The sequence below is a fragment of the Miniopterus natalensis genome, chromosome 5 (assembly GCF_054644295.1).
Source record: "Miniopterus natalensis isolate mMinNat1 chromosome 5, mMinNat1.hap1, whole genome shotgun sequence".
Lineage (NCBI taxonomy): Eukaryota > Metazoa > Chordata > Mammalia > Chiroptera > Miniopteridae > Miniopterus > Miniopterus natalensis.
The window spans coordinates 10,857,639-10,881,669 of record NC_142085.1 but is presented as its reverse complement, the minus strand read 5'-3'; the positions used below and the strand labels follow the sequence as shown (position 1 = coordinate 10,881,669).

At 45.1% G+C, this 24,031-nt stretch overlaps 1 protein-coding gene and 1 pseudogene across 2 annotated transcripts in view; both read right to left on the bottom strand.

Moving 5' to 3' along the window:
- Positions 1-476: 476 nt before the first annotated feature.
- TBC1D22B (TBC1 domain family member 22B) overlaps positions 477-24,031 on the bottom strand; it is a 74,120-nt gene continuing 50,565 nt past the window's right edge. For both annotated transcript variants that reach the window (XM_087817368.1, XM_016223733.2), the window contains exons 12-13: positions 23,659-23,754; positions 477-2,458 (exon numbers count right to left, since the gene is read on the bottom strand). In XM_087817368.1, coding sequence (XP_087673494.1) covers positions 2,330-2,458; positions 23,659-23,754 — 225 coding nt within the window. In that variant the 3' untranslated portion in view covers positions 477-2,329. The remainder of the gene's footprint in view (positions 2,459-23,658; positions 23,755-24,031) is intronic.
- LOC148093035 (cytosolic iron-sulfur assembly component 2B pseudogene) lies at positions 12,184-14,641 on the bottom strand (annotated as a pseudogene).

Here is a 24,031-nt window from a genome sequence, read left to right as displayed (position 1 = left end):
ACCAACCAAAAAAAAGAAACCTTAATGAAGACCCTAAATGGGGGGTGAGTCTTTGAACACATTTTAGTTGTAAATGGTTTGGAGGGAAAACCCTGTGCAGGCAAGCCCGTGTTGAACTAGGTGTCTCATCTAGCACTGAAATTCTAGTACATTTTCTAGCCTCTACTACATGACATATTCCTTTTGGATAAATTAATCCATGTAAAGTGCCTGTCCCCATGTTTGGCACATGGCCAGGTGCTCTGTCAGCAATTAGGAGCCATGTCACCATTCATTCTGTTTCCAGTTTCCTTCCCGAGGCGGTGCACAGTGGGCCTGCTGACGTCCTCTGGGCTGTCTTCTGACCTCCTGTTGATCCCCTGCCTGTTGTACAGAAGGCCTATCCCTCACGCTTACTAGTATCAACTGAAAAAAAACGAGAAAAGGAGGCTCCTTAGGGTCCAGGTTACACAAATCCATGGAAGAAAAATCAGAAGTGGAGGAGGAAATCCACTATTTATTTACAATTCTTTCACTTTATCCACAATTTCCCATACAAACATAAAAACTAAAAAAATAAAACCACCACTTGGGAACACAAGTGTCTTTCTTCAGTCCAGCTGAGAACGGGCCACGGGCCCTCTCTGTGGAGGAGGCTGAGGCACACTGAAAGGGGAGGGCGCAGGGTTAGGAAGGATGCCTGAGAAACAGCTCCAGATGAGAAATGTAATACGCCTGCGCGCTGGGCTCCGCTGGCAGAGACTCAAGGGTGTGACCCACTGGGGATACTGCTTGGCTTCCCTAGAAGATGACAGCTGCTTGCCCCCACCCCCACTTCTCCACTTCCAAATACCAAAAATTGAACAGGAGTCACACATCTCATGAGCTGGGTGAGGTGTGATGGTAACAGTGGGGGACACCGAATGCCTCTCTCTGAGAAGAGCCCCAAACCCCAGGGACACACAGGAAACCCCTTTCCTTGGCACTGACAGTCAGTCACAGCTTCTGTCTTGAATACAATGCTGACTTAGAGATGTAAAAACAAAAGCCCTCCCCAGATTCTGGGGCGGGGGGGGGGGGCGAGGCAGGGGCTAAAATCATGCAGAAGGGCTTCTGCCTCTGCGGTCCTCTCTCTGGGAGGCTGCGGGGGTGAAGGATGGGAGCTCGGTCTGAGGATGGGAAGGCGCAAGGCAGAGGCTCCATCAGGGCCTGGGAGGGGTGGGAAAGGGGAGGAGAAACAACTCTGAGACACTGATGCCTGGCATGGCTGCCACTGGTTTCAAGGCAGCTCCATCTGCTCAGCACTGCTCACCCCAGCAGATCCCATTCGCTCCCTGCACAGGAGGGCCCCAGAAACCAACCGGGAGGCTCAAGCCACCTGCCTGACAGCTTCACCTGTGCTATGACCTAGATTGCTTTCACATGTTGATGCACATTATAAATATAAAATCATATCTGCTACAAAGAGGACATATATTTGTACATCTTTACCCATATACATAATAACACAATTTACACATAATATCTTGGAGTGGGTCATCATGGAAAAGGGTTTGGAGAGGTCAAAAGACCCTTCTCCCTCCCCTGCCCTGATCCTTCTCAAGGGACACTGTACACTGGTCACTAGGGCCTTTCCCAGCTGGTTGTGATGGGGCTATTCTGGACAAAGAAATTCAGACATGTAACTAAATGCTGGGTGTGTATACCCACCCAGCTACGCACACAAACGCACACTCACATACTGGTGAGAGGAGGAAAATTAAAATTCCCAGCCCTTGGGTGAAGGCCTCTTCCCAGAGTTAAGCATCGGTGCCTCCTCCATCTGGGAATAATGGTCTTGAAAAGCTGCCCTCACTCGCTCGGACCAGGGCAGAGGTAAAGGGCTAGGACCTGGGGCCAGGGGAGAGGGGCCAGGAGGATTTTGAAAACATAAGGCGTTTTTGACCTGTGATCAAATCAAACTATGTCACAAAAAGCAACAGTATCAGCTGGGGCTGGGAGGCAAGACACAGCCAGTCCATGGAGGGACAATGTGAGTTAAGACCCTGAGCCTTCCCCTTCATTTGTCCAGTTCTTTTAAAGGGGCAGACAACCCTGTACCTCCTTTTCAGTCCTCTCCCAGAGCTGGGCCCACGCACATGGCATGGAATACTGACAGCGGTCCAGGAGACCCATCCAGAGACATGGAGTGGTGTGATAGGCACGCCAAAAAGTTAAGACCTGGGCGGCAGATGTGAGCTTTTTACAGCAGGAGTGGTTCCTGGTCCAGTCCACGGCTCGCACAGTGGCCACAGTGATCAGATTGCCATCAGAGATGGGGGCAGTCTGGGTCCCCATGGGGAGACAGCACCTATCGGCGGTAGTGATTAGGGGCGTCGGCAAACATATACTTGAGTCTGTACGCCTCGGCGAGAAGCAGCCCAATCTCTTCGTTGCCCCAGTGTATCGTAGGTAGGTTTTGTAGCAGCATGAGGAGACCCTGGAATGCAAGAAAGGACTTTATTCACCTGGGGACTAAAAGGACCAGCAGGCCTTGGAATGGGGCCCCTTTCCCTGTCACACATCCCAAAGGGTAAGGCGTCCCTCCGCCCAAGCAGCACACAGCCCTGGGCCCCTAGTTCACCTACAGGAAGCCTTGAAATGCCTCTGCTGATTGTCCAATCCACTAACACCTGCCTCTTTGAAAATATTACAGAGAATAACAATAAGAAGAATATTTAAAAAAGAAAAATAATGATGCATCATCCAAGTGTCTCTCCTAGTTTCGAGGTGTCCCTTTTCAGTCGTTTCACACATGCATTTCTTTAAGTAGTTGTAAACAAAATTAGGAGATTATGTGATTTTAAATAATTTTTTACCTATAATTGTCATTTTTTCCATGCAGCCTTAAAAAATGATTATATTTAATATTAGTATTTTCATGTGTCTAGCCCCTAATTTACTCAACCATTTCCCTTTTGTAATAACTTAATTTGCTTCCTTTAAAAAAAAATTTATTGGTGATTACTACATATCCTCCTGCATTGGATATTTTCCTTGCAATACCAATGTTACTTGCAATCACTCTATTAATCCTCTGCCCTGTTCGCCAAGACCGTCCTCAACCTACATGTCCAGCTTCTTTCCCACTGTTCCCAATGTACGTGCCTCATCCCGCTAGGTCCACCTCAGCGACATTTACGGCCTAACTTAAGTGGTTCCTTTCGCTTGGAACACCTTCTCCCTTTTCCTCCACCCATCTAAACCCTCTTCAGTTTTCAAAGCACAGGTCCCTCAGAGAGCTCATGGAGATAGCCTATTAAAGAGGATACTGGAATAAAAGTGAATGTGAGACTTTAGATTCTCTCTATAGTTCAGTTACCCATTGCTGCTGCTTTAAGTTCTTTCTGTCTCTCTTTCTGAACTGGATATTCTTGTTATTTTTCTGATTATAAAAGCAACAACATACAAACCTCAGAGCCATAAACAGACTGAGAGATTTGATTACATATAATTTTAAAACCTTAATATGTCAAGAGGCACCAAAATTAAAAATAAAAAAATAACTACAAGAAAATATGTATAGCACCTACAAAAGATGAAAGGTTAATACACACAATCGAAGAGGAGTGCCCACAAATCAGTAAGAAAACCACCAACCGAAAAATGGCTGGGCTCTGGGACCAGGCAACGCACAGAATGCTGCTGGCACCCACAGGCTACAGTGACTTAGAAAACCCCACTTTTAGCGATGTTTTATAATGTAAAGGTCTCACATGTCTTTATGAGATTTCTTCTTTTAGCAACAGAAACTTAGCTGCCTTAATCCTATTGGCCACACATCACTGCAATGTGTGGCCAATATGATTAAGTTCTGACTAATTCTGGCTTCTGCCCTAAACTTTCCTTCTCCCCTTCTTAGAAAATGGATGTAAATGGAGGAGAGAAAGCAATCATCTCAGACCCTAAGATTAGAGCCGCGTGTTGAAGATGGGAGAACAACAAGCCAGAAGAAATGAGTTCCTGCCGCTGGTAGCCATCATGTTACCCTGTGCTGCTTACACTTAGACTGTGAATCAAAGAAAAGGAAACAACTATCTTGTTTGAAGCCACTGTTATTCTAACATTTTGGTTACAGGACACAAGTTGTATCATCTTAACGAATACAGGCCGTGTCTATCCAAATCAAATGCACATGGTGTTTGACCCAGGACTCTATGTCTGTGTCCCTCTCCTCCGGAAATATTCACACTCCTGTAAAAGGTATTCACTGCGTCACTGCTTCAAGTAGCGAGAATGACACCAGAGAAGTCTCCGTCGGTATGGGAATTGTTAAGACAAACCACGGTTATCCACACCATGAAATAAAAGGCAGCACCTATTACAAATGAAGCAGGACTCCACGTGCCAAGGCGGAAAGATAGCTAAGACATGTTTAGGAGAAAAAATAGTAAATTGCAGGAAAATACATATAATATGGTATCACTTAGGTAAATGGGAAAACACAATATATTTATAATTTATATATGCACATATGTGTATAAAAACTTTGGAAGGCTAGATGGTATCCTGTTAACAGTAGCTACTTTGGGGGTTAGGAGACTTTTACTTTCTCATTATACTTCTTTCAAGCCCCTTGTTTTCAATTTTTACAATAAAGTCTTCGTATATTACTTGGGATAGAACTCCCCCCCCCCCCCCCCAAGAAATACACATTCTGTGGAAGTTTTGTTTAGTAAAAAAGCAGAAAATAAAATACTCATAACTTCATATTCAAGAGGAAGCTAGTTTTAGATGTTTTGGCATATTTCCTTCCAGTCCTTTTTCTGCACATTTTACACAGTTGAAATAGTTTCTCTATGCAATTTTGAATCTATTTAGCATTTGTTGTAAGCATTTCCTCTAATATTAAAAAACCCTTGTAGACATTCTCAATGGCCAATTTTCCAGGACGCGGATGTACCATAATTTATCCTACATCTTCCTATTTTGAGCACTTGATTATTTCTGGTTTTCCACTATAATGAAATTATAATGAACAGACTTGTGCATAAAGCCTTATTTTAGATTATTTCCTTGGGCTAAAGTCCTAGAAATGAAATTACTATGTCAAAGGACATGAATATTTTAAAGTACTTAACACTTATCCAGAATATGCATTCCAGAAAAGTGCTCATTTCCCCAGATCTCCACCAGCACTGAACTCTATCATTAAACAAATTTTGTTCATTGTAATCCCATCCCTGAGATCTCCAAGCCTGAGAATAGAACTCAGAGCCTTAAGTCAAAATGGTGGTGAAGACACAGGAAGACCATGACGAGAAAGCAACCAGTTTAGGTGCTTCTCTGTCTTCCCATGCTATCCCCGTCGGCTTATTTTTACTTTTTAAAATGTTGTCCTTGGTATATAATACCCTCCCCCGTGAACTCCCTGACCTCTGGCCGCCCCTCTGACTCCTTTTCTGCTTCCTGTGTCATCCCCCAAAGGCCCCCACCCCCACCCAAACTGGAAAAGGTATCATCTTTTTTGCCAGCACCCTCCTCAGGGAGTCAACTTTTATATTTTAACTTTGGCAGACTCTCTACTATAGAGGTATTAACCCTTTCTGTATCTCAGACTCTGGCTATCTAATGAAGCACATAAAATAAAATACATAGAATCACACAGGAGACCAGTTAAATTGAAAGTTATCAAAATATCTTAAAAACAAATTCCTCATATTAAATGTACGTATTTCATTAATATATTCTATAACAACATCTAATGGCAGATTAAATTAGTGACAAAGGCAGGTACTACTAATATTACTGTGCTTTGCTGCCTATATTCATTACTGTAGGAAATGCTAACTTTGAATCAGGGGTCACTGAGAATAAAACTAATTTTTTTCCATTCACACCCAGGGCTCTCCTGACTTCTAAATGTGGACCCTGGTTTAAGTCCCTTGGTCTTCTTGTAGCTTGCCCTTCTCTTGACCCACACCACAGCTAACAAGAACTCTTACACTTCCCTCCAGAGTCTAGTTTAGCACTCAAGTGTCCCCATTAACACTAATATTAATTTTTAACTTCATTCATTGGAAAACTTTGTTTTTATTGCTTTTTGTTGGCATAGAATCTCATTCCCACTTTCAATCAACTTGCTGGGTGAGGTCAAGCCACTATCCTATTTCTCAAGGACAAACCTGACTCAGAACCAGCCCGAGCTAAAGGAATGACATTTGCTTAGCCTCATCCAGGACATAAGCATGAAGAATTCAGGGCCCCGGAGACTCAAAGACACCCTTAAGGATTCAAATGATCATCCCACTTGTCATCCAACCAGGCTGCAAGAGCTTAATCAAATGCAGGAACTCATAGAAAGACATGGGCCCAAATCTCATTCCTGGAGCTTTGGATTCTAAAGACTTGGGATGGGATCGATCCGGCAACCCACACTTCTCACAAAAGTCTCCATAGATTCCAACAGCAACCAGGGTTGGGGTTACCACTAGAGGTACTAACAGGCTCTTGATGAAATAAAAGCACACTTAAGATCCCAAGGAAAGAAACCCTTAGATGTCACACAGAGAATGAACTTCCATTAAATAAATTAAGGTAAATCCATAAAACAAAATACTCTGCAGCCAAGTTATTATTTTAATGTTTTTAAGATTTTTGTACAAGCATGTACTCAAGTAATGTGTAAAAAATACAAAAGCAGGGGAAATTATGTGTATCTATACTTTTTGACATGCTAGAACATCCACTATATTTTGTAAAGTGATAATGAGGTTACAAAACAAAATATATAAAATGATTCAATTAACAGTTATAGAGATTAAAGATGGCGGTGGACTGAGTGGAAGCTACACTGATACTCTCCCGAGCCCAAACTGGAATTACAACTAAAACAGAAAGACCATCCTGAATAATCAACTGCAACTGAAGACGAGCTGGAGAGCACCCTCATAACCAAGGAGGAAAAGTGGAGACCACTAGAGACTAGTAGGAAGTGCAGAGGCAAGAGAGGGCTGGCTGGGCTCCCAAAGGCAGCAGCTGAAGGTCTGGAGGGATATCTCAGCTATAGGGGTTCCCACTGAGGACTCTGGGGAGTAAACCCCAGGCTGGGCTTCCCAGCCCAGAGCACCAGAACTGAGAAAGGTGCCCACATAACATCTGGCTGTGAAAAGCAGCAGGGTTTCTTTCTGCCAGGGAGAAAGGGCTAGAAATGCAGGTACCCTCTTAAAGAGTCATCACACTAAATTTTGTGTGCAGCCACTCACCTTGGGCTCCAGCAGAGTGGACCGGAACTGTGTGAGGAGAACCTAGGGTTGTGGGCTCTGGAGATTCAGATCAGAAGGCACCCCTCTGGATTCCTGTGCGAGTCATTCCCCCATACTGCAGAGGACATCTTTCTTAGGCAGACAATTTGCTGCTTTTGCCTGAGGGAGAAGCAATTGCCCCACCCTGCTGGAAAACCTCTTGCCCTAACCCATGGAGTTTCTATAGCCTGAGGCTCATTAAGAGAATCACATTAATCAGCCTGCCAATAGAGGCAGACTTCACAGTGCTTTCAGTCTTTGCCTGATCTGCTTCTGGATGTAGGCCTTGGAAAAGCAGACTCCGGTGTGTACCTTGGTCCTGTCCAAACGCACCCTGCCCCAGCAGAGGAGACCTCAACCGAGGGTTGTTGATAGCTCCAAACAGGATACTCAGGGCCAGTCACAAACTATGTCTGACACTGGCCTGCATCAGAAACCCTCCAAAAAAACTGAGAGTCCTAGCAGATCTACCCAATACACAGAAACAAACCCAACCAGGCAGCCAAAATGGGGAGACAAAAAAACAAGCCCCAAATGAAAGAACAAGAGACGTCTCCAGAAAAAGAGCTACATGAAATGGAGATAAATAATCTATCGGATATAGAGTTCAGAATACAGATTGTAAGGATGCTCAACAGCATGAAAAAAGATATGGAAACTATGAAGGAAATTAAGAATGACATAGCAGAAATAAAGAAGGAATAAACAGCAGATTAGAGGAAGCTGAGGACTGAATCAGTGAATTAGAAGACAGGGTAGAAACAAATCACTCAATCAGAGAACCAAAAGAAAAAACAATTAAAAAACAGGAGGACAGTTTAAGGGAGCTGTGGGAAAATATGAAATGTAATAATATTCACATTATAGGAATGGCAGAAGGGGAGGAGAATAAGGGACAAAGAATTTATCTGAAGAAATAATGGCAGAAAATTTCCTTGACCAAGGAAAAAGTCACACAAGTTCAGGAGGCACAGAGAGTCCCAAGCAAGAAGAACCCAAAGAGGCCCAGGCCCAGACACATCGTAACTAAAATGCCAAGAATTCAAGACAAAAAAAGAATATTAAAGGCAGCTAGAGAAAAGAAATCTGTTACCCACAAAGGAGATCCCATAAGGCTGTCAGCTGACTTCTCATCAGAAACTTTATACGCCAGAAGGGAATGGCATGAAGTATTCAAGGTAATGAAAAGCAAGGATCTGAAACCAAGACTACTCTATCCAGCAAGGCTATCATTGAAGATAGATGGTCAAATAAAGAGCTTCCCAGACAAAAAAAGGCCAAAGGAGTTTATTACCACCAAACCAGCATTGCAGGAAATGTTAAAGAAACTGCTATAATTAGAAGGAGAAATAGAGAGAAAGAGAAACAAAGGCATAAAGAATTAAAATGGCAATAGGTAAGTATCTATCAATAATAACCTTAAATGTAAATGAATTAAATGCTCCAATAAAAAGACATGTGGTGGCTGAATGGATAAGGAAACATGACCCAAATATATATGTCTACAAGAGACCCACCTCAAAACAAAAGGCTCATACAGGATGAGAGTGAAGGGATGAAAAAAAATTTCCTGTGCAAATGGAAATGAAAAAAAAAAAGCTGGGGTAGCAATACTCATATCTGACAAAACAGACTTCAAAATGAAGACCATAACAAGAGACAAGAAAGGTCATCACATAATACTAAAGGGACCGATCCAATAGGAGGATATAACCCTGATAAACATACATGCACCCAGTATAGGAGCACCTAAATTTATTAAAAAAAACTTTTAGAGGACTTTAAGGGTGAGATCAACAGCAAGACAGTCATACTAGGGGACTTTAACACCTCACTGATTTCACTGGATAGGTCTTCCAGAAAAAAAAAATCAACAAGGAAACAGTGAACCTAAATGACACACTAGATCAGATGGATTTAATTGATAGTTACAGAACATTCCACTCCAAAGCTGCAGAATATACATTCTTCTCAAGTGCACATCAGTAGATGAATGAATAAAAAAGCTGTGGTAAATTTACACCATGGAATACTATGCAGCTGTATAAAAGAAGGATCACTTATCCTCTGGGACAGCATGGAGGGAACTGAAGAGTATTATGCTTAGTGAAATAAGCCAGTCAGAGAAAGACAAGTACCACATGATCTCACTCATATGTAGAATGTAATAAACAAAATAAACTGATGAACAAAATATATCCAGAGATATAGAGGCATGGAACGGACTGAGGGATCTCAGAGGGAAGGTGGGGGGAGTGGGTGGGGAGAGATTAAACAAAGAACTTACATGTCTATAAGCATAACCCATGGACACAGACATTGTTAGGGGGAAGGCCTGGGAGTGGGGTAGATGTGGAGTGGAGAGGATCAATGGGGGAAAAAAGAGGACATCTGTAACACTTTCAACAATAAAGATAAATTAAAAGAAAAAAAGTTACATAAGTTTGATACATATTTATTCCATAAATTTGCATAACGAAATGTCTGGAAGGAAATATATCACTTTTGTGTAGTAAGACTTCAGGTTCCTAATTTTTTTCTTTCTACACACTGGTGTTTTCTAATTTTTCTATAGTGGTTACATACACATACAATTGACAAAGGCAACCAACAAAGGGATGGTCTTTCTAGAAGAGAATATTCTTTGCTGGGATAAGATCTACCTGTAATTTCCAATTCTTCTAGCCCTGCTAGAAACCTCTCAGAAGGCTGGAAATAATTCTACCCCTGGCCAAGTTAACCTCGTCGTCTCTCCCAAGGGCAGTGAAGCTTAGGTGTGAGGAACCACTCTGCCACCTGGTGGCTATGCCTAGGAATGCACCCCCATCGTAGTGCTGTAACAACAGGAAAACATGCCCAATACATTGAGAAATTTGAGAAGGGAATAAAGAGGTAGAAACCGAATAATCATAGCTGAGGGAAGAAGGTGTTAGTCACAAATCACGTGCTTTTATCTAGAGGTAGAGAAGAGACACTGCCTGGGCAGGGAACGATTGAAAATTTGTTACAAAGCCAGCTCATGGGAGCACTAAGTATGACATGCAGTCAGATGAAACACTGCAGTTGTGAGAAGACAGCTTGAGAGGCAAGCAGCAGAGCCGGTTCTAAATTAATGGAAAGGGGAAATGTCTTTCACAAAAGAAAAGCTGGATATGGTTGAGAGAGTAGGAAAGGACCTGCTGAGAATCCACAAATCACAAAGGAAAAAATGGCAGAGGAGGAATTTAAGCCGTGTGTGGAGGATGGGGGGCAATTATATAAGGAAGGGGCAAAGTGAGAAGAAGGGATAGTAGGTAGTAAGCAGAGAGACTTTGGTAAGGAAAAGGCACAGGGAAAACCCACTGGAGAATGCCCAGCAGATGGAAGAACTGCAGATGAAGAGGGAGGAATCTAGGATAATAACTATAATGGTAGTCTCATTTATTAAGCACTTACTATATACCAGACAGAGCCCTGGATGCTTCACGTGTACTCTGTATTAACTAATTTCATCATCACATCAACATTATGAAATACATGCTGGGTCCATTTTATAGATGAGGAAATTGAGGCACAGAGGTTAAGGAACTGAACTAGGCCAGGGTCACTGAGTAATGCTGAACTGGGATCTGAACCCAGGTAATCTTTGAGTGGGAACTTGTGCTCATAACCACTATTTTACATACTGCTGTCTTGGAGTGAGAGAGAGAACTGGGGCATAATGTGGAAGGAACAAAAAGAAGTCATAAAAGAGGCTGTTTGAAGGAAATCTGGAAGAGCTGATTAATTTTACTCAGTGATAATAGCCAAGTACAACCAAAGATAGGACATAATTGACAGCAAAAGACCTTAAGGCCCCATAAAATACAAACTATTAAATAAGATACTGTGTGTAGAATCACTTAGCAATACTGGAACATTCTTTACAAATGTGAAATGTATTCAGGCATGTAAAAATACTTTCGTAGTCAAATTAGTACTTTAAAGCAAATCCTTCCTGTTTTGAGAATCAGTGAGGTAGCAAAACAATTCCTCTGGTTTCAATTTTCAAAAACATGTCCTTTACATAAACATTTTGAGAGCCAAACTTATTCATCGGTTTCCCCAGTGTCAAAGTACCTAGTACATTTGGCAAGTTTCTCCTCAGAGAAAGCCATGGAGTCCCCCTCAATGGCTTTTGTTTACGTGTCTAGGAATAGCATCCTTTCTCACACCAGCCTGCTTTTGGGTAAAGATCTTCAGTTCTCAGGGCTCCCTCTGAACCCTTCTTCTGGGCGGGATTCAAATTGGCAATTTACTGGATATCTGTTTGGCCAACATTCCACAATCCCAGCCTTGAGTTCCTGCAGAAGTGGTGGGTGGATGCCATCTGGTTCAAGGGATTTATTTACATTTAGTTGTTATTTAGGCCTGGAACATCCCACGGGCTTAGCACTGTTTTATTTAATAACTCTGACCCGTGTCCTACAAGACACTTTCTGCATGGGAATCTCTCCAAGGTTTTCCATAAGATGAAAGCAAAGGATTCTGAGACCAGCTGCTTCCTTGGTTTAGTCATCAGTTGGCCCCAGTGACTTCCTTGCAAGTTCCTGTTTTATGTAGTTAAAGGAATTTTGATTATTGGTCCTTGGAGTCGCCTTGAAATCAGTTCTGAGACACCTGCCCTGACTTCTTTGGGGTCTCCTGCTCTTCTGGGCTCTCACCGATGCTGTCCAGAGATAACTTTTTAGGCTGTGGGGTGACCAGGTATTTGCTCACTTTTCCTGGATACATTGTTTTAGTCAAATTGTTTCCAGGCTACCTGGGGGTTACTTTATTCTGTACAAATCTTTTTTTCTTTTTTTTTAATATAAATTAGGGATTTATTACAAAATGCAGTGTTACTTTCTCATCATCAGTGATTCAAGAAAACAAGGCAATGAGTTCTGGGTGGGGCTGGGGACTAAAAGCCAGCTCCAGAGCAGACCAACAGGCACTAACTTGTAACCTCCAGCAGGTGGCCATTTTCAAGGGCAGCTGCCACTCGCCCCTTATCCACAAGCTTCTGGTTCAATGCGTGCTCAGGGGTATGGGTCCCTGGGTAATGTGCATCTTGAAACACTGAGGAAGGGATTGCAGAAGCTTGACCTTGACAGGCCTTGATGACCTTGACGGACGGGCCAATAAGGGTGGCCATGCTGCAGTGAGGATGGTGGGTGTGGAGGCTTTGGCAACTGTGATCTCAGCTTGCTCACCTGAACTTGGACTTGCTCTACTACATTCAGTCCAGTGTCAGTGGCCCCGTCATCGATGGAGCGAGTCAGATCAAATGTCTTGCACATGTGCAAATGCTGTCCAGGACCTGCTGGTTCTCTTCACTCATGGTGATAGCCACTCCCCCAACTGCTCAAAGATGGGCAGGTGAGCATTCTCCAGGAGGCCACTCCCACCCCACCACCACCCTCCCTCACAGAACCACTGATGGCCAGTACAAATTTCTAGTGTGCTGTTGTCCTGAGTGCTCACAATGTGGCATAACTCATGCTCTAAACATACACTGAATTCTTGATTTTTGAAGGTGTTTCTCTTCTCCCCCCCCAGCAACTCCTTCTGTTTGGTTGTATTGTGTGGTGGTGCACTGACCACAGAGGGTCTGCCACACACTCACAGGACTCACTCAGCTTTCCTGTCCTTCCAGGTTTGACACCGGGAAGTCTCCTCTGAAGTTTGACTCCCACACCTGTCTCAATGGAGTACTCTGCGTGTCAGGAATAAAAACATGTTTTCCAGTGACCTAGTTCTCCCAGTCTTTTTTAACAATGAGGCTTTCCCAGTTTCATTTAACATTCTGGGCTTAGAGACAGAAGCTGAAAATCCACTCTCATAGCTGTGATTTTTATTACTTAGGAATGGAGTATACACTCCTGAAACTTGGTGGGACCAAGGCATCCCTCCTCATTCCATCTCCAGGAAGCTGGCAGTGCAGATTAAGGCCCAGACATCACTGGGCTGTTGATGTGACAAAGGAAGGAGGTAAAAGTTTCCCTCTGCTTTAGAATCAAGCTCCATCTCCTTCCCATGGTCTTCTCCCCACCAGTCCTGGCAGCACTCTCCCCTGACCTCCTGATTCTCCAGCTACACTGCCTTCTCTGCCTCTTCCCTCCCCACTGCCTCAACTCTTACCCCTGCAGGGGGAACTAGGCAGTTCCTCTGTCAAGCTGGCTGCAGCTGCAATGCCCTCGCTTCTACTTCACCATCAGGAAGGTAGCACCTAGCAAAGTGTGGGCCGGGGGCAAGCGCTGGGAAGGGCTTGCTCTTGGTGTGGTCTTGCATAAGAGGGGACGGCAGGCCTCTCAGCTCTCACATGCTCAGCCTATTTCCCTGGAGAGCCCCCTCTGCATACCATCTCCTTTTAGGGACCATAATAGCCTTGCCAACCTCTTTTAGGCTCACAGCTGGGGAGAGGGGCCCCCACTTCTTCCCTTAGCAGTGCACACTGCACATGGAGGCCCTGCTGGTTATGAACTCAGGTGCTCATTCCAAGGCCAACATAGCTCTATCTGACTACCACTAAAGCTTTCCTTTGCCAGGAAGGCTGCCCACCTTTACTGTTCATGCCCTCAAAACACTCAGTGCTGCAACCTCTAGTGCAGCAACCTCTAGTGCAGCCACCACTGTCACTGCCAATTAGCTCTGTGACTTGTCAGTCCTGACTCCTAGTGGTCACACTTTTCTCTTCAAGCCCCCAAGGTGCCATTAATATCAAGATCCTTGCCCAACCTGAGTGGCTCAGGAATTGAGCATCGACCCATGAACCAGGGGGTCGCCGGTTTGATTCCCAGTCAGGGCACATGCCCAGGCTGTGGGATCGGTCCCCAATGACTTTCTCATCAGTGATGTTTCTATCTCTCTCCCTCCCTCTCCCTTCTTCTCTCTGAAATCAATAAAAACATATTAAAAAAAAATGAAGTTCCTCACCTGGAACCAAGATTCAAGTACAATCATTTACCCTTCAGCATTTCCTGTGAAAAAAGCAGCCTTAATCCATTTTGACTTGGGTAATTTTTACAGGGTCAAATGTCTGGTCGGTAGATTTTAGTGTTGTTGCATTTTGCTCCCCCATTCACTTTCCTCCCAACCTTTCAGTGGTGGCCACAGGACAACCGAACAAGATGCCCTTCTCCTATCATGCACTCCCCTGTCACCTTTAAAAAAAAAAAACCCCAAAAAGTTTTAAATGCAAATAATATACAGTAACTACATAAATCTTAATATAGCTCGATGAGTTTTTATGCACGTGACCACCACCCCAATAAAGATGAACACTCCCCAGTCAGTACTCCCCACCAACCACTGACCTGACTGAAACCATCAGTTAGCAATGCCTGCTCTTGAACTTCACATAAAGGCTTCTCCACCATCTTATTTCCAAAGTTATCATAACAACTCTAAATATTTTTTAGTGGCAAAAAGCTGGCTTAACCAGGGCTCCTTGGAGAAACAGTTGATTCCAAGGCTGGAGCAAAGAAAATACAAGATAAGCCTGGAACATCTTGTGGTACCAGAAGGTAAGGAAGTATTTAAAATGATGGGGTCAGAGAGACAACAAGCTGGTGGTGTAGGTAACCATGGTCCTGCCGTCTCCCAGAGCCATGTCAAAATTACCAAAAATACAGAACCACCATCACTCAGAACCTCCTGAAATCTAGCTGAACAGAAGCCCTACAACCAGGGAACTGAAGAAGCATCGAGACCGGTAGGAGGGGTGGAGACGCCAGCAGATTGGGGTTGAATTGTGGAGATGAGCCTTGGGCCCACACCCGGTGCCCCAGTTTAAAACCAGGAGGGATATCTCCATGATGGAGGTTTCCCGGATGGGCGAGGGGTCCCAGCCCCAAAACAGGTCCCCCAGCCCAGGGTTCTAGTGCCGGAAAGAGAAGTCCCCACAACTTCGGGCTGTGAAAACCAGTGGGGACTGTTGCTGAGGGTCCTGGAGGCTGTGGGAGTCCCAGGCTTTCCCCTTAAAGGGCCCGCACACAGACTCACTCAGACGCGCTCCCTCTGAGTTCCAGTGCTGGGCAGCAGCTTGAAAGGAACCTGGGACATTCAGGGAGGAACTAACTTGCCTGAAACATGGCGAGAGCTGGAGGGCAGCTTTCTCCCAGACAGAAGAGCTGGCAGAGGTCATTGCTCCTTTGGCGAGCCCTCCCCCCCACAGAGCCCGCAGGCCCGTGCCATACTTCAATCTCCAGCAACCTGACTCACACCTTTGGCCCCACCCTGGTGATTCCCGGAGGCCCCGCCTTTACCTACTTGCAAGCTCATTCAAGCCATTTCCAGTGGCTTTTCTATGCAAGTAGCATCTCTAGCCTCATGCTTAGGACTTTCCTAAAATCTGGCCTCAGCGTGCCTCGTACCTCTCAATAAGTGGCCCAGGCCTGGCACTAGAGGTAGCCTGTATTGGTTCATAGCTTGGCCTCTCCTGGGCACCTCCAAGCCAGCACAAGTAGCAGCCATCTACTGTTTGCTGCGTAGCTCATGCTGGGTGGCTCTGGGCAAGGCACTGACAGAGGCTGACTTTGCACCTCCCAGGAGGCCCCAGAGACAGTGCATCTGGTGGTCAGACTTGACCATGCTGGATTACAACTCTACCACACCCACAAGTGACACACTCAAGGGGCATACTCAGTGAACACCAAAGCTCCACTGAAGTAAATCCTGCTCCATAGGGGTGTCTCCAGCACAGCAGCTCTTCGGCTGTAGCTGTAGCTGGTCCTCACAGCCAATTGGCCTGGGGGTCAATTCCTCCCAGTGATGCCAACTGCAACCAAGGCTCAACTACAATAGGACAGTGCACACAGCCCACACAGGGGAGCACCTAGAAGGCCCAGCTCAGGTGACTGGCAAGGCTGAGCCACTGGACCCCACAGGACACCTACTAAACAAAGCCACTCTACCAATTCCAGGAGACATAGCAGCTCTTTCTAATATATAGAAACAAACACCAGGAAGCAGCCAAAATGCAGAGGCAAAGAAACATGTCACAAAGGAAAGAACAGAAAAAATCTCCATTAAAAGAACTAAATGAAATGGAACCAAAGCAAACTACTAGATATAGAGTTCAAAATAATAGTTACAAGGATGCTCAAGGATCTTAGTAAAACTATTAAGGAAACTAGTGAGATCATCAATGACATAAAAAAGTACCAATCAGAAATAAAGAATCATTTACAGGGAATCAATAGTAGAGGACACTGAGATTCAAATCAGCAATCTAGCCCAGCCGAGCGTGGCTCAGCGGTTGAGCGTCGACCTAGGATCCAGGAGATCAGGGTTTGATTCCCGGTCAGGGCACATGCCCGGGTTGCGGGCTGCAGCTGATCACTGACTCTCTCGTCGTTGATGCTTCTATCCCTCTCTCTCCCTCTCCTTTCCTCTCTCTGAAATCAATAAAGATATATATATATTTTTTTAAAAATCAGCAATCTGGGATATGAAGAAGCAAAAAAAACCAAAAAACAAAAAACAAACCCAACTGGAAGAGCAAAAAGGAAAAAGAATCCAGAAATATAAAGATAGTGTAAGGAGCCTCTGGGATAACTTCAAGTGGCCTATCATTCGCATTATGGGGATGCCAGAAGGAGAAGAAAGAGAGCAAGAAACTGAAAACCTATATGAAAAAATGACAGAAAACTTCCCCTACCTGGGGAAAGAAAGAGACTTACAAGTCTAGCTAGCACAGAGAGTCCCAAACAAGAGGACCTCAAAGAGGCCCACAGCAAGACATATCATAATTAAAATGCAAAAGGTTAAAGACAAAGAGAGACTCTTAAAAACAGCAAGAGAAAAGCAGTTAGTTACCTACAAGGAAGTACCCATATGACTGTCAGTTGATTTCTCAACAGAAACTTTACAGGCTAGAAGGGAGTGGCAAGAACCTACAACCAAGAATACTCTATCCAGCAAAGCTATCATTTAGATCTGAAGGTCAGATAAAGAGCTTCACAGATAAGAAAAAGCTAAAGGAGTTCATCACCACCAAACCAGTATTACATGAAATATTGAAGGGTCATCTTTAAGAAGAAGCTAATGAACAAAAAATCTGACAAACAAAATAGACCCAGAGACACTGAAGCATGCAACAGTCATATCTCAGAGGGAATAGGGAACGGGCTTGGGAAGAGATTAACCAAAGAAGTTATATGTATATATGCATAAACCATGGACACAGTCAATAATGGGGTGAAGGCCTGGGGAGGGGGTGGGAGCAAGGCAGAGAAGGTCAATGGGGGGGAAAAATGGGACACCTGTGATACTTTCAACAATAAAGATAAATTTAAAAAAATAAAAGTAAAAAAATAAAATAATGGAGTCAAAAAGATACCCAAACCAACTCGAAGGCACACTCAAGGTCCAAAGTTGGGACAATCTGAAAAGCAAAATAAACGACAGAGTTGGGAAACCCATAAAGTAAAATAAATGCCCACGAGTCTTATATTGATATAAATGAATACTTGAATAAATAAATGGGAGAGCCCAGTGGGGTGTGGCTCAGTGGTTGGGCATCAACCTAAGATCCAGGAGATCATGGTTTGATTCCTGGGTCAGGGCACATGCCGGGTTGCGGGCTCCAACCCCAGCTGGGGGCATGCAGGAGGCAGTCGATCAATGATGACTCTCATCATTGATGTTTCTATCTCTCTCTCTCTCCCTCTCCCTTCCTCTCTCTGAAATCAATAAAGACATATTGAAATAAATAAATAAATAAATAAATAAATAAATAAATAAATAAATAAATGGAGAGAAGGGACAGCTTTTTCTTAAAGAAGAAAGCCCATTAATAAATGTAGAGGGAATGATGAAAATAGAAAATCATCATTAGGCAAACATTGCAGTAATGATTGTTATAGGCAAGATGTTAACACTAACAGATGTTAAAATCAGTGGCGGGAAGAATGATGAGAAACAGGGTAATCACATATTCTCAAAGTGTCTCCCCAGGGATACTTGTTAATTATCAAGAGGAAAATAGTTACTTCTCAGTGGGGAAGCCTGGTAGACCCATCTAAACCAGCAGTTTTCAACCTTTTTCATCTCATGGCACACATTAATTACTGAAATTCTGCAACACACCAAAAAATATATTTTATTTTTTGATGATCTGACAAAAAAAAGTTATAATTTTGATTCATTCATACTAGATAGCTATATGTCAAACAACCCTGCATTCTACAAAATAACTAATCAGTACTTTTCAAAAATTTGAGAATTTTCTTTGTCGTGAAAGACAAGGAAAGATTGAGGAACTATCCCAAATTAGGAGAAACCTGGTCTAGAAAAAGGACATTAAAGCAAAAACTGGTAAAATTCAAATAAGGTCTACAGATTAATAGCATTTTATCAATGTGAAATTCCTGGTTAACTGTAGCATGGTGTGTAAGATGTAATATTCAGTTCATACGGGTGGGGTATATGGGAACTCTGTACTATTTTTGCAATTTTGATAATTGTAATATTATTTCAAAATAAAAAGTTGAGAGAGAGAGAGGAGGAGAGGGAGGGAGGGGCACCCTTTTAAAAATCTTGTTTGAGTGGAATCCCTCCTCCCCCGACCCCTCCTGGGTCTGACACTCAGCCCTTAGTGGGCAGGTGGCTCTGAAGTTGGACAGCAATCTCAGGTCTGGGGGTGGGGCTGGGGACCTCACAGACAGAGGCCCAGAGCCTGTTAGCTCCAGCAAACTGCACTCATGCCCACTCAGCCGAGGTGATCATTAGAGCCCCTCCTTCCCACACAGACATAAGTGTGGTGGGAAAGCATGAAAGGGCATCAGGATGTCACAGGTCCTCCTGGCAGTGGAAGGAGAAAAACCAAGGAGCCAGAATAGTGGGAGATCAAAAGGGGGACTTTGGAGGACTTCCTTTTCAGTTTCAAAACTGCCAAATTTTGTTAAACATTTACTTTGTGAAAAGAAAGCCTGCTGGCAATTGTCAGTAAGAGGGAAGGAGTGGTGAGGGGGTAGGGGAAGTCTTGAGAAGGGAAGGGGGGAGAAAAAGAGAGGGAGAGGGAGAGAGAAGAAAAAGAAGGTGAAGGAAGAAGAGGAGAAGGGGGGAAAGAAGGGAAGAGGTGAGGAAGGAGAGGAAGGAGAGGAAGGAGAGGGAGGAGAGGGAGGAGAGGGAGGAGAGGGAGGAGGGGGAGGAGGGGGAGGAGGGGGAGGAAGGGAGGGACTACAACAAGATTCCTGCCCATGAACAGCTACCAGGTAAGCATGGACTCAGGGTCTCTACCATTTATCCTCTGGGTGACCTTGATCTAATTACTTAATCCTGCTGTGACTCAATTTCTCCATTTGTAAAATGGGGGTAGAAATTATGGCCTACCTTGTGGGACTGTTCAAGGGTTAAATGAATTAGCACAGGTAAGCATTTAGAACAGTGCCTTGTACGTTAAAAGTGGTAGGGATGGCCCTGGCCGCTTTGGCTCAGTAGTTAGAGCGTCGGCCTGCAGACTGAAGGCTCCCGGGGTTGATTCTGGCCAAGGGCAGGTACCTCGGCCGCAGGCTCGATCCTTGGCCCCGGTTGGGGCACATGCGGGAGGCAACCAATCGATATATGTCTCTCACATCGATGTTTCTCTCTCTCTCCCTCCACTTTCTCTGCAAAGCAATGGAAAAATATCCTCAGATGAGGATAAAAAAATAAAATAAAATAAAAATGAAAATAACTTGTCATTAAAAAAAATGGTAAGGATTAGTTATTATTAGGCTAAACCTTATGAAATTGCCCATATTTGACCTATAAAAACAGTCTCAAGCTAACATCATCATCATTCCGACACCAGCGAGGGCTGAGGACCACAGTGGCCGGGCCTCCTCCAGCGTCAGAGCACTGACCCAGCTCTGTCTGAAGCTCTCCTTTCAAGCAGCTCACGGCCCAGAAGACGAGACCATCCTGCCCCTCCAGCACCCATGCACAGACATGCCTCAGGTTCTGAGCTCCAGGTCTTGGGAAAGAAGCCTGTCAATGTGATCCTCCCTGTTGACAGGTTTTGGTCCCCTCTCCCAGGCATCTTTGGCCAGGGAGAACTAAGTGCCCGACCTGGGGGCTCTCACCATAGCTGGGATACTGCCCTTTGCCCCTGCACCCTCTGGCACTTCCTCTCCAGCCCCATTTGTTCACCCAAGATTAGCCAAGCAAGGTTTACTCAGGTAAGTTAAAAGGCACTCAGACATGGGTTCTAAACTGTCTCACTTCACTGCTGCTAGACTCAGGAGTATACTGCAGGGAGCAGTAATCCTGACAGTAAGCTCACTGTTCGGAGGGCTATATGTACAGTTCACCATTCTAACCACTCACACGTATTAATTTCATCATAGCCCTAGAAGGCAGGTACTCTCATCCCTATTTTACAGATAAGAAAACAGGCATGAGCATCAATTTACTTAAGGTTGCACACCCAGAAAAGCGGCAGAGCTAGGATTTAACTCAAGCAGACCAGCTTCAGAGACTGTGGCTAAGTACTGTTCTATTCTGTAGTCCCCAACTTCAGGAGGAGGGCCACTGCTTCCCTCCACTGGCTCCCCTCACAGCCGGCTCTCCTCCCTGCTCTTTAAGGATGATCAAGGGCTGGCCTGCTGAAACCGCCACAACTCAAACTTTTACCTCCGCAGCGACGTCATCTGGCTTTCCTTAGTCACTGCAGCTTTTAGCCCTAAAATGTCTCTCCTACACTGGGCCCGTTTGGCTCTCTGGGATACCTTATTCTTCAGAGCTTCCTGTGCAGTGATTTAAGCATGGCGGCCCCTTTCTCTGCAGAGGTCATGGGCCAGTGTCTCACCATCTGACACAATGCTCCTGCGCCCTGCGCCACACGTGACACCTGTGTCATCCTAACAGCCAGACCCACAGTTTTTCTTTTCTTTTATTCGCAGAATTACAGAACTGCGGGGCTGGGAGGAACTGTGCAGGGTATCCATTTCATTGCCTGTTCTATTTTGCCTGGGACTCCTCTCAGAGAAAGACTGTATGTTAACACAGCAGCAGACAAAAGCTCCATTGTTATTCTGAGGGTTGTTGCAGAAAGACCTCAAATCCATCAGATAATCGAGCAGGCTACCCGGGAAAGAATATCTCTATGTCCAACACAGTTTCAAAGTCACAGACTATTATCTTGTGCTCTGTCGATACTGAGTTGCTAAAAGCCATTCCAGGAATCCCCTCTGCTTCCCCGAGCTAATCTGGGAAGCACTTTTATCACCTGTGACAAGGCCCCCTGAGCCTGGCTCATGATAACTAAATTAGATCCCACGCTCCCCATATCCTGCGCCACTTCAACCACATTATCAGAATTGATAGCTCACCCCAGCACACGGCCACTGCAGGCCCTTGTGCTCATTTGTTCTGGGACATCACATATGCTGCTTGTTGGCAGGAGCCGTGGCTCTTTATCAGCTGCCTGCAGCCTTGGCACCACAGCCAGCATCTACTCACAGAAGCTCACTATTTCCTTTTTCTTCTGAAGCCCTTGCCTGGGCAAGTCGGTCCTGTCTTTCCAACCATCTGCTGAACAGGTTTCTGCTCTTTAGCCACCTAACACCAGTTACAGAGTGGTCCTGCTCAGGAGCGCACGGAAATGCTGCTGCTCCTGACAACTTAACACCTATGTACTATTAGTAGCTAGACCTTAGAAAAGCACTCAGCCTTCTCTTGCTTTCTTCCCCCTGCTTTTGAAAGAAATAGATGCCCATTTGGAAAAAACAACCTTCAGTTCAGAAATGTACAAAGAAGAAAAGCAAAAGCCCACTACTGTCCCCAGAGATAATGACCATGAACAACTTCCAGGCCTTTCTCTGCAGACTAGAGAGCCTGGCGATCCTCTCCTCAGCCCCTACTTCCCTGTTCCCAAGCCTCCTGGGGCAGGCAGCTGGCATTCCACCACCTAACATCTGCCCTTCATCTTCACCAAGGCTTCCAGGAGACTGCACTCTCTGGCCATCTCCTCTGCCTCCTTTGCTCCACCCACCCCTTCTCCTTCGCCTCTTCGCCTCTTCCTGCAGGAGCGCCTCTTCCTGCAGGAGCGCCTCTTCCTGCAGGAGCGTGCTAGGGCTCAGGCTTGGTCCTCGCCTCTCCTCTGTCCCCACTCACTTCCTTAGGGCTCTCATCCACTATCCTGGCTTTAAGGACTATCTAGCCAGAGGCTCCTAAACATACATGTCCAGTCCAGACCTCTCTTTTGACTCAAGACTCGTGGATTGATCTGTCTGTCCTACGTCTCCATTTGGATGTCTAATGGTAGTTAAAATTCAACATGCCCCAAACTGGACTCCAGATCTTCTTCCATAAACCTGTTCTCTGCAGCCTTCTCATAAACTGTGAAGTGATACTGACTCATCCCTTTCTGTTAAACTTTACACCCAATTTATCAGGAATTCCTGCTGGCTCTATTTATGAAATATATCCAAGATCTAGCCACTTATCACACGTCCACTGCCACCATCCAGGTCCACACCATCCTCATGTCTCACCTGGAGACTACCGTAGCCTCCTGGGTGGTCTCCTGCTTCCACCCTTGCCCATGCCCACAGTCACATAGAAGCCAGAGTGATCCTTTGAGTGATCGTGTCCCTCCTCTGCTCAAGGCACTCTTGTGGCTCCCCTTCCACCCAGAGAAAAAGCCAAAGTCCTTTCAGTGTCTACAAAGTCCTCTGTGATCTGGGTCCCTTGTAAGTTCTCTGGCCCCACCTCTTCCAATTCTTCCCCTGGATCACTCTGCTCCAGGCCACACTGGCCCTCATCATAATTCCTTCAATAGCAGGCACGCCGCTGCTTTAAGGCCTTTGCACTGGCTGATCCCTCTGCCTGGACACTCTTCCCCAGATGACCATATGGCTGCCTCCTTCACCTTCCCCAAGCCTTTGTTCAAATGTCACCTTCTCAGTGACCCTATCTTGACTACTTCATTTGAAATTGCAACCTACCCCTTCCCTACCACCTAATAATCCCTTTCTCCTGCTCTACATTAGAAAAAATTTTTCTTTTCACCCTCTAACATTCTTTTTCTAATTTATTGTGCTTTTGTTTATTGTAAGTCTCTCCCCAACTAATATGTAAGCTCCAAGAGAACAGAGATATCTCTCTGTTTTACTTTCCAATATATCTTATGCCTTCAACAGTGCCTAGCACGTGGCAGGCATTGAACAAATGCTTGTCAGTGAATGAATGAGACATCTCTTAGGCCTGCCTAGCAGGCCCAGAGTAGCTTTTCTGGCACTAAGATCCCGGGCTCCTGTGACTGCCTGTCAACTGGGAGAGGCAACATCTTCTCAGTACCCCTTCCCCTTCCCTCTTCCCAGCCAGGTACCTGCTGTCTGGTCAGCCCTACTAATAAGATAGCTCCCATTCTGATGCCCATCCCAGCCAGGCTGAGCTCCTGTCCACTCACCTGGAAGTCCTCCTCATCCAGGATTTCTTTTCTCCACTTGATCAAAAAAGCTGCGCACACATAGAGGTGGAAGTGGGAGAACCCTTCTGGTTCAGACTGGGAAGGCAAAGAACAGAGTTAGTTCTCCAAGCCCTGACTGGGAGTTGGCATTAGTCCTCTCAGGCCCAGTCCATCTGCAAGGTGGGAATGCAGCACAGCACCCCTTTGGTGGCTGGGCAAACAGAGGCCTGAAAAGATTGAGCTAAGGACCTGCCCATAAAGCTAAGGCAGACAGAAGTAGAAAGGGGGTGGGGGAACTTCTGAGCAGCTACACTCCACACCAGGACTGGGAGGGGGTATCTCAGAGACAGTCTGGAGTGGAGAGGGCAGGGGA